This window comes from Macaca thibetana, chromosome 7 (genome assembly GCF_024542745.1).
Source record: "Macaca thibetana thibetana isolate TM-01 chromosome 7, ASM2454274v1, whole genome shotgun sequence".
NCBI classification, from domain to species: domain Eukaryota; kingdom Metazoa; phylum Chordata; class Mammalia; order Primates; family Cercopithecidae; genus Macaca; species Macaca thibetana.
The window spans coordinates 91,224,924-91,240,455 of NC_065584.1; the positions used below are offsets into that span (position 1 = coordinate 91,224,924).

General features: G+C 39.7%; 1 protein-coding gene and 1 pseudogene across 8 annotated transcripts in view; both read right to left on the reverse strand.

Moving 5' to 3' along the window:
- LRRC28 (leucine rich repeat containing 28) overlaps positions 1-15,532 on the reverse strand; it is a 129,426-nt gene that overhangs the window by 111,809 nt on the left and 2,085 nt on the right. For 3 of the 7 annotated variants that reach the window (XM_050799760.1, XM_050799757.1, XM_050799758.1), the window contains exon 2: positions 12,847-13,074. In XM_050799760.1, coding sequence (XP_050655717.1) covers positions 12,847-13,014 — 168 coding nt within the window. In that variant the 5' untranslated portion in view covers positions 13,015-13,074. Of the gene's footprint in view, positions 1-438; positions 1,765-12,846; positions 13,075-15,532 lie in introns of those variants that run through there. The other 4 variants (XM_050799759.1, XM_050799761.1, XM_050799762.1 and 1 more) reach the window with 3 other exon arrangements.
- LOC126959955 (endoplasmin-like) lies at positions 8,477-12,840 on the reverse strand (annotated as a pseudogene). The gene is made up of 3 exons (XR_007727683.1): positions 10,888-12,840; positions 10,098-10,566; positions 8,477-10,021 (listed from the first exon to the last, which is right to left on the reverse strand). The product of XR_007727683.1 is annotated as an endoplasmin-like (transcript).

Below are 15,532 nucleotides of genomic sequence, written 5' to 3' on the forward strand. Positions count from 1 at the left end.
AAGCCATAAAAGTGACTTTAGAACCAACCATTATCCTTTTCCTACTTTCTTCAGAAAGAAAAAATATCCACATTATCAATAAAGCTTCTAGCTTTAAAATCCTATGACTCCATAAATAGAGTTATGGAACAGACATTCATTTTCCTGAAAAATGAAAGTCTTTATGACATATGAGAGGCTTGAGTTTCTTAATTATTTGACAAGGAGTCACTGTTCCACATTACTGACAAGGAAGCGGTAACAATGACAGAAAAGCTTCTAAATCTGAAAATTCAACAGGAAAATAAGTTGTTGTAACAAAACTTAATTTTCAGGCACATGTGTATTATGAAGACAGGATAAATGTAATGGCTGTTTTCCAGAACAGTACCACATATTACATACAAACACTAAAACACTAACAGACCATCAGAATGCTTTACTATTTAATATACTCACATATTTCCACATAGTCAATTTAAGAAACAGAGATGCTTTTATACAGAGCCAGCTCAAGAACAGTGCAATCATGGCGATTATGGAGGTCCTGCATCCTAGCAGCAGTTCAAGCTGCAAGGATCCAACAGACCGGAGAAAAACAGGAAGTCCTTGCTCTGGAATTCAAAATGAACCAAACCAACAACAAAACTTAATTCCCGCTCCCTGTTTCTCCTACCGCACTTGGCTGTATGATGCTTTTTTAGCCCATCTCCTTAACTTACTGTTTTTCCCCTTACGGTGTTCTGATCCTTATTTGATCCAGATCCTACTATTACCAAATTCAAGTGGGGGGATGGCAGATATAGTTGTGTGACTTTCCTAGCCATCAACCTCTCTCACTCTCATCTAGCCACCGGCTAAGAGAGTCATCTATGTCAATATAGCATAAACATATGCATCACTGTAAATCAAAATATTTAGACTCACTGATTAGAAAGCTTGATAAAACCTTAGTGGTACTGTATTCTAACCATCTTATTTTAACTGACTCTGAACTATAAAAATAAATATTTACTGAAACTAATATAAACCAAACTTACTGGTAGGGCTTTCCCTTTTCCTATAAACACTTAAGTAAGGCTCTGTTTCTTTCAGACTCCACCCCTACCCTCACACTCTCCACCCATCTACAACTGTAATCACTATCAGTTTGATGTACTTTCTATGCCTTAGTTTACTTGTCTATAAAATAAAGATAATAGTGCCTACATCATAGAATTGTCCCGAGGATTAAATAACACATGCCATTTGCTTAAAACTGAGCACTTGGTACAGACTCAAACAGTGCTAGCTGCTATCAGATTTTAACTAATCCAATATTGATGAATATTGAGGTTTTAACAATTTTTCATCATATTCAATCCTGTGATGAACATTCTTGTTCACCAGACTTTTCTATTGGGTAGATTCTTACAAGTGAAAATGCCGATTCAAACACATATCCATGTACAGTTTTGCTAGATATGGCCCAACCACCCAACAAAAACATTAATTTCCATTAAGAGTATGTGACAGTATCTTCTCCCAACTGTACCCAACACTGGGTATTAATTATCCTTAACACTAGGTGTTAATCTTTTTTTTTTTTTTTTTTTTTTTTTTTTTTTTTTTTTTTGAGACAAGGTCTCACTGTGTTGCCCAGGCTGGTTTCAAACTCAAAGCTCACATGATCCTCCCATCTCGGCCAAGAAGCTGGTATGCCTCGATGCCTGGCTAGGTGTTAATCTTTGCCAATCTGATAGGTAAAAATGATTAGTGTTTTATCACTTCCTCTAAAAGTTGAGCACCTTTTTTTTGTTTTTTGTTTTTTTTTTTGAGGCAGTCTCGCTCTGTCGCCCAGGCTGGAGTGCAGTGGCCGGATCTCAGCTCACTGCAAGCTCCGCCTCCCGGGTTTACGCCATTCTCCTGCCTCAGCCTCCCGAGTAGCTGGGAGTACAGGCGCCCGTCACCACGCCCGGCTAGTTTTTTGTATTTTTTTAAATAGAGACGGGGTTTCACCGTGTTAGCCAGGATGGTCTCGATCTCCTGACCTCGTGATCCGCCCGTCTCGGCCTCCCGAAGTGCTGGGATTACAGGCTTGAGTCACCGCGCCCGGCCAAGTTGTGCATCTTTTTATGTGTTTTTGCTATCTGTATTCTTTTTTCATTTGCCTGTTCATATTTGAAGCAGAAAGTCAGGAATGTCTTTCTCCTGGGCTAATAGGAAAGAAAAAACATCTGTGCCTCATTTCCCAGCCCAATTCAGGAATACGATTGACAGACCTCTCTTTCCTTCACTTGGCGGAATATAATTTTTAAGTTAAATTATCTCTTGTTGCATAAATTAACTGCTTAATCAGGATCCATCTACTCCTGTTGCTTAGCTATAAGCCAAACTCTCTCTTTCATTAAAATTTGGATAGCTCTGGCTGGGCGCGGTGGCTCATGCCTGTAATCCCAGCATTTTGGGAGGCCGAGGCGGACGGATCACAAGGTCAGGAGATCAAGACCATCCTGGCTAACATGGTGAAACCCCGTCTGTACTAAAAACACAAAAAAAACTTAGCCGGGCGTGGTGGCAGGCGCCTGTAGTCCCAGCTACTCAGGAGGCTGAGGCAGGAGAATGGCATGAACCTGGGAGGCGGAGCTTATAGTGAGCCGAGATCGCGCCACTGCATTCCAGCCTGGGTGAGAGTGAGACTCCGTCTCAAAAAAAAAAAAAAAAAAAAAAGATACCTCTTTCTTGTCCATTCATATTTATAAAATAAGCAAGTAGTAAGAGCTCTATCAGTATTTGGGCAAGTTACTCTTTCATTTCCTCAGGAAGGCCAACTGTTCCCATTCAGAAAAGAAGTTGACAGATTCATTAAGTGATTTTGCTTCCAGGTTGAGATTTTATACTTTCCTCAAAGTCTCTTGTGGCCCTTTTTATTGTAAATAAAGGAACTGAGGTCCAAAGAGGTTAAGCCATAGGACTTCGATCTCTTACCTCTCAGTCCTGAGTTGTGCTACCAAACCATGAAACAGCCACTTCCCGGGACTGCAGCCCTGAAATGCTCCCACTACTAATTTCCTCCCTTGAGGAACTTCAGAATTGATTGTTGCTTCCAAGCTATATTCCTTCTACTTCTTACAAAGACCACAGGCACCAATGCAGGGAAGGTTGTAAGGCCCTACCTCAGCCCCCTCCACCTTGCACACTCAGACCGTGTCATCATCAGAAACTTCTCCATGACCACAGTCTTTTTCTGCCACCAAAATGTCCCATATCCCAGATGGCTTACCCAATACAGCAGTTCTTCAACATCAATGGGTACTTTGGCCCACCTCCATTCTCCGTATTCACTCTTCCTTTATTTGCCTCCAATCCAGCTCAGATTTCATGTTATATCACTCTCTTGGCCAAATCCTAAACCTCCTTAGTCTCTCTGTACTTGTACTGCACCCACCTGGCAAAAACCTAACTCTGTATGAATGCCAGAGTCTTCCTTCTCCATACCTCAGACAGCTGAGTACAGCAAGAGAAAGTTCCCTAAACAAGCAGAAGATTCCACCATAAGCTTAATCACCAACTGCTTGTAAATAACACCCAACAATTCTATCTTTCTCTAGCCAAACTGCCATGTGCGTCTTCCAACCTGCCCTCTCCCCAAATGTTCATTCCCAAGCAGATGGTCTGACCTGGTAAAAGCATCAGACAAAAACTCTCTCAACTGCCTCTCTCTCCCTCAGTGTCCATCTGTCTTTCCACCTGTCCTCCCTTTCTTTACTTTTACAAAGGAGGAAAGGATATATTCCCAAGGTCAATCCTTCCATGTGTACTCTGGAGCCCATTCTTAGGAAACTTGGACTTTTAATTATTCCCTTTTTCCAGAGGTTCAACTCCTGTCTAATGGGAACTTCCTATCAGCATTTACTCTGTCCTCTTAGAAAACAGAAGAGAGGGGGGAAAGGAAAGGGAAAAGAAAAGGGAAGAAGAGAAGAAAAATCTCCTTTGTTGTCAAATTCTCCCCCACTATGCCCATCCCATATCACAGCCAAACTTCAAGACCTATCTACCCATCTGTTTACTAGAGGTCCTCTCTGCATATCCCATCTATGTGGGGGTTTCCATAGAGAACATCAATACTCAAACAAAAGAAGAGCTGCTTCCACTTAAGTGGAGATAGACTATTGCTCAGTCCCCACCTCAGCATTGCTCAGTAAACCTGAGGTTCTGTGGAACTGTTAGATACAGCTAGGTTCCTCTTCAGTTTGTCCAGTTCCCCTGTTATTTATTCCAAGTTCCAGCCCCCACTCCCCCCTTTTGCTGAGCTTTAACCTGTCTAAATACGCCTAGACATGCCACAGCCCTGTTTCCTTATGTGGAAATAGGTTAGCTTTCTAGTCACCTGTAGGTGACCCCTTCCTCTCCTCCCTCTCTCCTCTATCATGTGCCTACCTTGTCTAAGAAAGTTTAAATGTTTAGCCAATCGGGACTAGTTTAGATTGTGTGGTCCAACCCCAGCCAATGGGGGAAAGACACAGGACAGAATCTGCGTTGTTCTCCTTTGTTCTGTGTGTTCTCATGGTGGCTAGGCCTATGAGCCACACTCTTCCGCAGAAGAAAATTGGCCTTGCTGAGAAATTCTCTGAGTGCTCGTTTTCTTTGTGGCCCTGAGCTTTTACTTCCAATAGAACCTATAAAACCACTGCTCAAGGCAAGCGAAACAGGTATGTAGACTTGTCCCTCGAACATTGTGCCACTGAGTCTTAGTTCATCTTCTTCCCTTAAACTTGAAATGCCAACAAATGAAAATTCCATGAGAAGAAGCAGCTATTCCATGATATACCTATCATCAATGTCTTGAAGAATGATGGGTACACAGTAAGTACTCAACAAATACACACTAATTGAATGATGCTCTTCCTCCTAAGTGCCTGTCAAAGTCAGTCTTCAGTGTCATACAAATAGGATCTTATTTTTAAAATATTCTACAATGCTGCTACATAGAATGAAATTATGTGTACTACACATGTTAAGCAGTAAGCCAGGCACTGAAGGTATAGAATGCAAGACACAGTTCCTGCTTTTGAAAGCTCTCAGTCTGGAACTCTTATAATATGGTCTTTATGCAATTCTACTTTACATTCATTTATTTAATTCTACCACTACATGAATACCTATCATGTGACAAACCCAGACCCTATATTACTCCTAATATCTTATTTATCTTAAAATGATCATAAAGATCTGACTTAATTCCTGAATTGCATTTAAAATAATTATGGAAAAAGTATTTAAAACATTTTCTAAGGTAAATCATAGGAAGATAGGAAGAAAAATCATGTTTCTTAACTACTTTTTTTTTTTTGAGACAGGGTCTCACTTTGTCACCCAGGCTGAAGTGGAGGGGCATGATGTTGGCTCACGGCAGCTTCAACTTCCTGGGCTCAAGCGATCCTCCCATCTCAGACCCCCCAAGTAGCTGGGACTACAGGCACACGCCACCACAACCAGCTTTTTTGTTGTTGTTGTTGTATTTTTTATAGAGAGAGGATTTTGTGATGTTGCCCAGGCTGGTCTTGAACTCCTGAGCTCAAGTGATCCGCCTGCCTCAGCATCCCAAAGTGCTAGGATTACAGGCATGAGCCACTGCACCCGGCCCCCACAACTACTTCTTGTTCACCTATCAACTATGTAACTAGATTTCAATATAAACCAGCTTATGTTTAAAAAGAAAGTTCTGGCCAGGCACAGTGGCTCACTGTAATCTCAGCACTTTGGGAGGCTAAGGCAGGAGGATCACTTGAGCCCAGGAGTTCGAGATCAGCCTGGGCAACACAGCAAGACCCCATCTCTATAAAAAGTTGTAAAACTTAGCTGTGTATGGTGTGGTGATGTGTGCTTGTAGTCCCAGCTACTCAGGAAGCTGAGGCAGGAAGCTCACTTGAGCTCAGGAGGTCAGGGCTGCAGTGAGCCAGGAGTATATACTGTACTCCAGCCTGGGCAACAGAGCAAGACCCTGTCTCAAAACAAAACAAAAAGTTTTAAGGTTTCTCAGCTATACAAATAAATGATAATCAAATATTGCTTTAAAAAAGTTTTTTTTGAGACTGAGTCTCACTCTGTTGCCCAGGCTGGAGTGCAGTGGCATAATCTCAGCTTACTGCAAACTCAACCTTGCAGGTTCAAGTGATTCTCCTGCCTCAGCCTCCCAAGTAGCTGGGACTACAGACGTGTACCACCATGCCTAGCTAATTTTTATATTTTTGGTAGAGACGGGGTTTCACCATGTTGGCCAGCCTGGTCTCAAACTCCTAGCTTCAAGTGATCTGCCCGCCTTGGCCTCCCAAAGTGCTAGGATTATAGGCATGAGCCACCATGACTGGCCAAAAGTCTTTTGAAATATAAAACATGTCTACCCTTTAGTCCAACAATCCTACTTTTTAGGCTATCCTAAATATAAACATACATATACATACAAGAATGTACATATATCTAGTGGCCTAGAGGTTAGTGGAATGAGAATATCATGAAATGAAAAAAGAGACTTCCAGAGAAATATGTATGATTTTATTTTTGTTATTAAAAAAGGAAAAATACAAACAGAATATATATATAATTACATAAACACAAGCAAGGAGGTGGAAGGTGGTATAGTCTGAATGTTTGTGTTTCCCCAAATTCATACATTAAAATTCTAAACCCCAAGATGATGATGGTGTTAGAAGGTGGGACCAGCTGGGCATGATGGCTCACACCTGCAATCCTAGTACTTTGGGAGGCCGAGGTGGGTGGATCACCTGAGGTCGGGACTTCAAGACTAGCCTGACCAACATGGAGAAACCCCATCTCTACTAAAATTACAAAATTAGCTGGGCGTGGTGGCGCATGCCTGTAATCCAAGCTACTCGGGAGGCTGAGGCAGGAGAATCACTTAAATCTGGGAGGCAGAGGTTGCCGTGAGCCGAGATAGAGCTGTTGCACTCCAGCCTGGGCAACAAGAGTGAAACTCTATCTCAAAAATAAAAATAAAAAGAAGAGGTGGGACCTTTGGGAGGCAATTAGATATGACAGCAGAGCCCTTATGAATGGAATTGGTGTCCTTTAAAAGAGTTCGGGGAGAGACCCTTGACCCCTTCCACCATGTGAGAACACAGCAAGAAGGCACCATCTACGATCCAGTAAGAAAGACCTCACCAGACACCGAATCTGCTAGCACCATGATCTTGTACTTCCCCACCTCCAGAGCAGTAAGAAATAAATTTGTTTATAAGCCACTGATTTTATGGTGTTTTGTTATGGCAGCATGAATGAACCAAAGCAGAAGGATACAATCCAACTATATTAATGTTGGTTGCTTCACAAACTGGAAAAAGAGAGGATTGCTTTCCAGATACTCCTCTATGTTGTTTGACATAAGGGCATATACCAGTTTTGTAATTGCAAAGTTTATTCTTTTAAATGTGCAAAAAGGCTTTTTCTTGTGCTTTAGTTCTAAATATGAGCACTCGCCAAGTTCTGGACTTTTGCCATGCAATCATCCTACAAATACAAGCCACTACATGGCTCTGAGCAACTAAGGGGCAAAAGGGAGAAGGGTAGAGGTTGTGTATTAGCGACAACTTCTCTTCTCAGCAAGAGGCCTAATATGCTGAGGGGTGGGAGAGGAAAGGAGGAAAATGCTGAGAGAAGGCGTTTAACACACATGCAAAAATGTTAACAGGAAACAAAAAAAACAATGTTAAGAAACACTAAAACAACATGAACATGGAAGTGACTGACAGATTCTCAAGCTTGTTTAAAATCCGTAAGTAAAAGGCCAATTAAGCAATAATATATTCGAGATACTATACATTTTCAATAATGTTTTCTCCAGTTTTGGACAGTATTGCAGTTGTAAATAAAACTGCACATATTACTCTCTTTTAGGAACTGTATTTTAACATCAGCAAATATTCCAAAAGCCCTAAGAATCACTACTAGTTTTGAGCACTCTAGGAAAAGTAATGTTTTACCTGTTTTCAAAAACTGCGCTGTAAGCTGTCATGTATCTGATATAATCAGGCAATGCGCAGGCTTTGGGATGACTGCTACTATTCCCACCATCTCCTCATATCTGTACAGCACTTTATAGTTTACAAAGTTCTTTGATATACATAAATCAAATATTCCAGCTAAAACAATTAAAGTAAAATATATACATAATTATAAACATACACAACAATTTAATCTTTGATGATTAAAAAGGTTGCAGAGAAATAAAATGTATTACCATAAGCTATTATAAACATCAATTTACTGGAGAGTAGATTCTTATTTTCATAAATAAAAAACTGAAGCTGAGAAACTATGACAAGACCAAAAGTTTAACTTTTGGTGGGGGGGGGGATCTTTTTTATTTTTATACACATGACAAGATTTTACATCAAGAATAGTCAGTTAAATAGTACAAATAAGGTATGTTTAAAAAATTCAACTAAAAAACCCACTTCTTCCTGTAACCCATAATCCCACATTTAACAGTGCAGGGAGAAGGGGACTGGTGGGGTGCATCTAAAACAAGTCTCTCCCAAAAGAAATGACTTAAATTTCACATTCCCTCTCCACACAGGATCCAAACAGTGAGAGTATAATTTACAATTCATCTTTTTCAGCTGTAGATTCCTTTGCTGTTTCTTGTTCTTCATCTGTTCCCATATCCATTTCTTTGTCTTTGTCTTGCTCTGCGTCTTCTGTTGTCTCCTCAGGTTCTTCTTTGGGTTCTTCCATCTTTGCATCAGGATCAATGTTCAAACTGAGTCAAGGCATTCTTTCTATTCTATGTCCATATGCTTTAGTGTCTGGTAAAAGATATCCTGACTGGAGCACTGCTGTTTCAAACAAAACCATAGCAAGATCCAAAACTGTTTTATCATCTTCATCTTCCTTAATTCGTTGAAGCATGTCTCTGATCAGCGGATGTCTGGGATTAATTTCAAATGTTTTCTTCTGACTCACATGGTAATTTGTAGAGATGTCCTTGCCCGTTTGGTACGCTTGTGCTTTCATGATTCTCTCCATGTTGCCAGACCACCCGTACTGGCTGGCCACCAAAGCACATGGAGATTCTGTCAGGCACTGAGATACCACAGCCTTTTCAATCTTGCCCTTAAGGGCTTTATCTTTCATCCAATTGAGCAGAGGCTCAAATTCTTTCTCAACTGCTTCATGACTCTCCTTAGTTTTCTCACTTTCATCAAACTTCACTCCTTCCTTGGCAACATTCTGGAACCTCTTCCCATCAAATTCGGGAAGGGCCTGAATGCAGTATTCATCCACAGGTTCTGTGAAGTAAATAACTTCATAGCCCTTTTTCAGAAGTCGCTAAACAAATGGAGAAGATTCAGCCTCTTTTCTGCTGGACCCAGCCATGAGGTAGATTTTGTCTTGTTTTTCCTTCATTCTTTCCACATACTGGTGTAGGCTAGCAATGTCGGTTGGATGATGAGAAAACTGGAACTTAAGAAGTTTAGCAAGACGTGTTCGATTCGAGTGGTCTTCAATCACGCCAAGCTTAATGTTGGTACCAAATTCTTTCCAAAAAGTATCATTGTATTTCTCATCAGCAATCTTCTTGATCATGCGCAGAGTTTTACGGACAAGTTTCTTCCTAATCACCTTAAGCAGTTTATGTTGCTGAAGAGTCTTGCAGGAAACATTCAAAGAGAGACCATCTGAGTCCACCACACCCTTGACAAAATTAACGTACTTAGGCATCATAACATGGAAGTCATCTGTGATGAATACGCAGCGCACATAGAGCTTAATGTAATTGCTCTTTTTAGATCCATATGTGTCAAATAGGCCACGTGGAACAAATGTGGGTACAAATGAAATTGATTTGAAGGTAACTTCCCCTTCAGCAGTAAAGTGGATATAAGCCACAGTGTCATCACTTACCTTTGAAAATGATTTGCAGAAAGCTTTGTATTCATCTTCTACTCCTTTGGATGGTCTCTGCCATATTGGTTTGATATCATTCATAAGTTCCCATTCACAGACAGGTTTTTCAACTTTTTTAGTCTTCGGTTTCTTTTCTCCTCCTTTTCTTCTTTCTTCTTCTTCTCCTTCTCCTTCTTCTTCTCTTCTTCTTCCCTTTCTCCTTTCTCCTTCTCTTTCTTTCTTCTTCTTCTATAGCTTCATCATAAGATTCTTCTTTCTCTTCTTTTGCTGCTGCTTCTTCCTTCATGGGCTCCTCAGCAGTTCCAGTCTTGCTGCTCCATACATAAATAGGAAGGTTTACGAACTGTGAATATTTTTGACAAGATTTTTAATTGTATCCAATTCAAGGTAATCAAATGCTTTTTCTTTTAAGACAAGGGTAATTGTTGTTCCCCGTCCTAGAGTGTCTCCTCTTGAGTCAGCAATTACAGAATATTCACTGGAGTTGGACTCCCAGACGTCCTGGGTATCATTGTTGTGTTTTGAAGTGACAATAACCTTATCTGCTATAAGGAAGGTGGAATAGAAACCGACGCCAAACTGGCCAATCAATTCAGGAAGTTGACTGGCCATCTTCCTGTGCTTCAGTCATTTTGTTTAAAAACTTGTTTGTCCCAGATGTGGCAATGGTACCAAAGTTTTGTTTTTTGTTTTTTGGTTTTTTTTGAGACGGAGTCTCGCTCTGCCACCCAGGCTGGAGTGCAGTGGCCGGATCTCAGCTCACTGCAAGCTCCGCCTCCCAGGTTCACGCCATTCTCCTGCCTCAGCCTCCCGAGTAGCTGGGACTACAGGCGCCTGCCACCTCGCCCAGCTAGTTTTTTTGTAGTTTTTAGTAGAGACGGGGTTTCACAGTGTCAGCCAGGATGGTCTCGATCTCCTGACCTCGTGATCCGCCCGTCTCGGCCTCCCAAAGTGCTGGGATTACAGGCTTGAGCCACCGCGCCCGGCCGGTACCAAAGTTTTTAACCAACTCTTCTCTGGTCATTCCTACACCAGTGTCTGTGACACACAGCAGATTCTTCACCTTATCGCACTTAATTTTGACTGTTAGTTTCTCATTTCCAGAAAGAGCATTTTCATCAGTCAGTGATATTAGCCTTATCTTATCTAAAGCCTCAGAATCAGTTCTCTCAGGAAAATCTCTTTATTTTCATACAACGAATTGATGAGAAGTTTCATCATTCTGTTAACTTCAGCTTGGAAGGCAAACTTTTCCGACTCTTATTTATGATGCATTTAATTCATTCTACTGAATAGCTTCTTCCTCTCTCTGTACTACTTCATCGTCTGTCCTTGAACCTTCTCTACTTTTACCCAGATCCTCTTCTACTGTACCATCCACATCAACTTCATCATCAGCTCTGACCGACCCGAAGGTCAGCAGGACACGGCAGAGGCCCAGCACCCACAGGGCCTTCATGGCGTGCGGCTGGTGAGTCTCAAGTCCCTTTCGATTGCAGGAGCTGCCTCCGCCCTCTCACTCCTGGGCTGATAGTCACACCTCCAGCCGCCTGGTCCGCCCACAAATTTAACTTTTATAAGCAAAGGTCAATTCTCTGAACAAAGTCTACCCCATTGGGCTATGGTAGATAGTTAATAAGTAATCCACTCACAAATTTTTCTTTATACATAAAGAGCAAACATGGGAAAATCTAGGCTATAATCCTTGTCAAAATATTTCTTATACCACTTCTCATTAAAGGGCTAAAAAAATACTAATATGGTTTCATATCATGAGATGATGACTTTGCAAAAAAGGATTCCTATAACTGCATATAGATTTTCCAAGTTGGAAAACTGAAAAATCTAATTTCAGAAATATAAGTAGGCATTCAACATATATGCCAATATGCTAATCACAAAAGAACAAAACATACTTATCTATTTACTTCCAGACAGAGCAAAGATAAACTAATTTTACAATGCTTTCTACCCACTATAGGCATTGTACACAGATTAAATAAAACTTTTCCAGGAAAACATGCCATGTACATGAAGCCAATAAGATACACTTTCCAGATATTTAGCAAAGTCCAATATAGCGAAGGGAATGAAGAATGGGTGAATTCACAAAGTAGTAAGATTTCATAAATCATCTAAAATGAGTAAGAACTAGAATTCAAGTACAAGATTCAAATAAGGTTAAGTGATAACCAGACAAGGCCATACAAAGTAAATCCATTTAATACAGAGTCCAAGTTTTACAAAATAGTGGGAATAAAAAGCTTGATTTGGACATTCTTTTGAAAAACTTTTAGTTTATCTTATATGTAATACAATTCAGATTATAATAAAAACTATGTGCTTATTCTTAGAACATAAAAAGAGCAAATTAAATGTTGTCTTTGTGGCAAAATTTTTTCCAAAAAATTGTATGCTAGCCCAATTCAAAGTCATTTGATTTTCACAGGCCAATCATAAAGGTTTTGTTTTCAAAACACTCAAAAGTTACATTAAGCTTCCCTAGTGCCTCTCTTAATGCTTTAATTTTCAAATCACTCTCCCTTTAATACCTGTATCTCAAAAGCACTGTTGGTCTTTCTCTTGTTTACTTTTTAACTGGTCTAGTGAATGCTGTAATATCAAGAATCACCTGAGAAGCTTAACATACAAACAAATTACAAGTCAGGACAGAAGCACATGCTCAATGAAGACAGGTTTCTGAATGGGTACTAATTTGATAAGTCATACATGAGTGAATATTTTGCTTTCCTTCACAACTTCCCTTGCAACCTCATAACTGCACGAACTTGAATAACAAATTCATAGCCAATGAGAAACCCCTGTGTGTGCATTTATATTAATCGTATATATAACAACAGGGGATATAAGTCTTGGTCTGAATGCCTTAGGGTATGTAAATGTATCTTGATCAGGACCACACGTATAAATAATTTTTTGTAGTGTAATATAATACTGTACCAAGGTTGTCAGGGAGTTCCTTTTCATATAGAGTCTCTCCAAGTACTGCAGTCCCTCATCTTTCAGTAACTCCAATGGAAAATGGTGCAGATTCCTATAATTTAAGAACAAATTCTTGTGCTTTTCCAGCCTTGCCACAGAGATCGTCTTACAAAGTTCGGACGCCATGACTGAATATATCCCATCAGGCACACTGCAGTACTATATCTTGTCAAAATTGGTCCATTTCTATAAAGAGAACAAGAAAATTTATTCATTATAAGATTTTTTACAAGCATTGCCACATAAACCAGTTAGCACCCAGAGCTACTTGAAGACACTGAAAAAGATAATTATATTAATACATTCAATCCTACATTTTATTTTCATAACAACTAAAATTGTCACACATATTTAGGAGGAGATTAAAATGAATAACAATTTAATAAAAATACTCTGATTAAACAATATTTATTATTTATTAGAAATAGTCCTAATGGAAAAAATAGTTTTTGCACTTGAGATAGGAACCCTTGTCTAAGAAAAACAGTGACCAGTTTCATAACATGCAACCAAAGGAGAAGCTTAAAAATCAAATGCAGCAAACCCCATTTCTTTTATGAACTACCTCATTTTGTATTTAGCTTAAGGTACTTCAAAAATATTAAAATATATATTATTTATATCTAGAGCATTAATAGCTTCATTTTCTTCACTTCCTAGTATGTAAATATTGTCCTATATTCTGATTTTTTTCTTTATCTCTTTATTCTTTTCTTTCTTCTTATTTTGTTTTTAGAGACAGGGTCTCACTCTGTTGCCCAGGCTAGGCTGCAGTGGCTCAATCATAGCTCACTGTAGCCTCAACTTCTGTGCTCAAGTGATCCTCTCACCTCAGCCTCCCAAGCAGCCGTTACCATAGGCAGCACCACCACACTCAGCAAATTGTTTTATTTGTTTTAGAGATGGGGGTCTCACTGTGTTGCCCAGGCTAGTCTCAAACTCCTGAGTTCAAGCAATCCTCCCACCTCAGCCTCCCCAAATGCTGGGATTACAGGTGTGAGCCACTGTGCCTCGCCTCTTTGTTTTTAGCTTTATGGATTATCAGAGGCATCAAAGAAATAGATCCAGGGCCACACAGTTTCATTATTTTAAATTATTTCAATGAAAGAAGAAACACTGCACTCAGAAACAAGAATCCTGTATTATTCTATAATACTACAATGTCTCTGGGTCTCCAGTTGCCTAATATATAGAAAGGAGATAGCAACTAATGTACTGGTTTACAGGCCTGAGTCCAGGGCAGATTATTATAAATTCTCTTCTAGCTCCAAAATTGACAAGGGCAACAACACAAGTAACATTTGCCATTTTATCCACTAGGCACAGAGCTAAAACAAACTTCACCATCAGTTAACACAAAAAGAAACAAACTAAAGGCTTCAGTAATTTGTCCAAGGTCAAACCGTTCACAAGGGATAAAAGCAAGGGTTTGATGCCAGGTCCAATGAATTTCAAAGTTTGGGTTCTTTACAGACACTGACTCACAAGATTCCACAGGATACTAAGGAAATGCTGAAACAACTACAAAGAAGTTGAACTTTGCTTAAAGATTTGACTATTTTCCTCAGCACTTTTTCCCAACTCTCTCTTGGAAAGTACATTTCAATATTTTTTTTTTTTCTTAAGGAAAGTGATTTTCACTGGGAATTAATACCAAATTAGTACAAAATGCAGCAACATAAGCTTTCAATAAACAAAAGTTCTGTAATTTTCTGGTTATATTTTATTATTTCCAAATTCTAATTCCTAGCTAATGAGTTAGCACTTGCCATTTTACATAAAAAGGCAAAGTATGAAATATTAACTATTTCCAAAGCAACATAAGGATCCAATACTTTCCCACATTTATTCCACCTACTCACCTATTTTATGAGATATATTATGTGACTTTGTACAAGATATATCTTTCCACATCTTAATTCTCCTATCTGTAAAGCAAAGGGAAGTAGACTACAAATAACATCAATGATTCTGTGAAGAAAATGAAACTTTTTAGGTAATTATTCACTGAACTAGTAAACTGTTAGCAGTTGAGATGTCTCACAACCATCTCAAACTTAACACACTCAAAGAGCTTTCCATTTTCATCATCAATCCAAATCTCCATAGTTTTTCCCATCTCAATAAATGACCCACCCCTCCATCCACCAGCAGGAAGTCATGAATGATTCCATCCTCTCATATTCTGACCACCTCCAATCTATCACAAGGCTAGTGGCTTCCATCTCCCAAAGACATCTCAAATCCATCCAAATCTCTCCATCTGCCAAAACCACAAGCCACTGTCATTTCCTGCCTGGCCAACTGTATTAGTGGTCTCCCTGTGTCCACTCTAGTCACTTCCAATTCATTAATCCCAGCAGTGGGCCTTTAAAAATGTACATCCAATTACATCTCACTCTTTCCGGCACACATCTTACTAAATAAACCCTTCAGAAACCTCTTATTCAGAAAATCAAACCCATACCAGGCCTTGAGGGTGCCTCACCATCTGCCCCCACCCACTTCTCCAGCAACTCTGCTTGGCTTCTCACCAAGCTTCTGGGTTTTTCCAATCCTTAAAGCTACCAAACCCCTAACAGCACTTGCTGCTCTCCTCTTAGCCTAGAAAGCAATGTCCCATCATTCTCCAGATTTCAACATA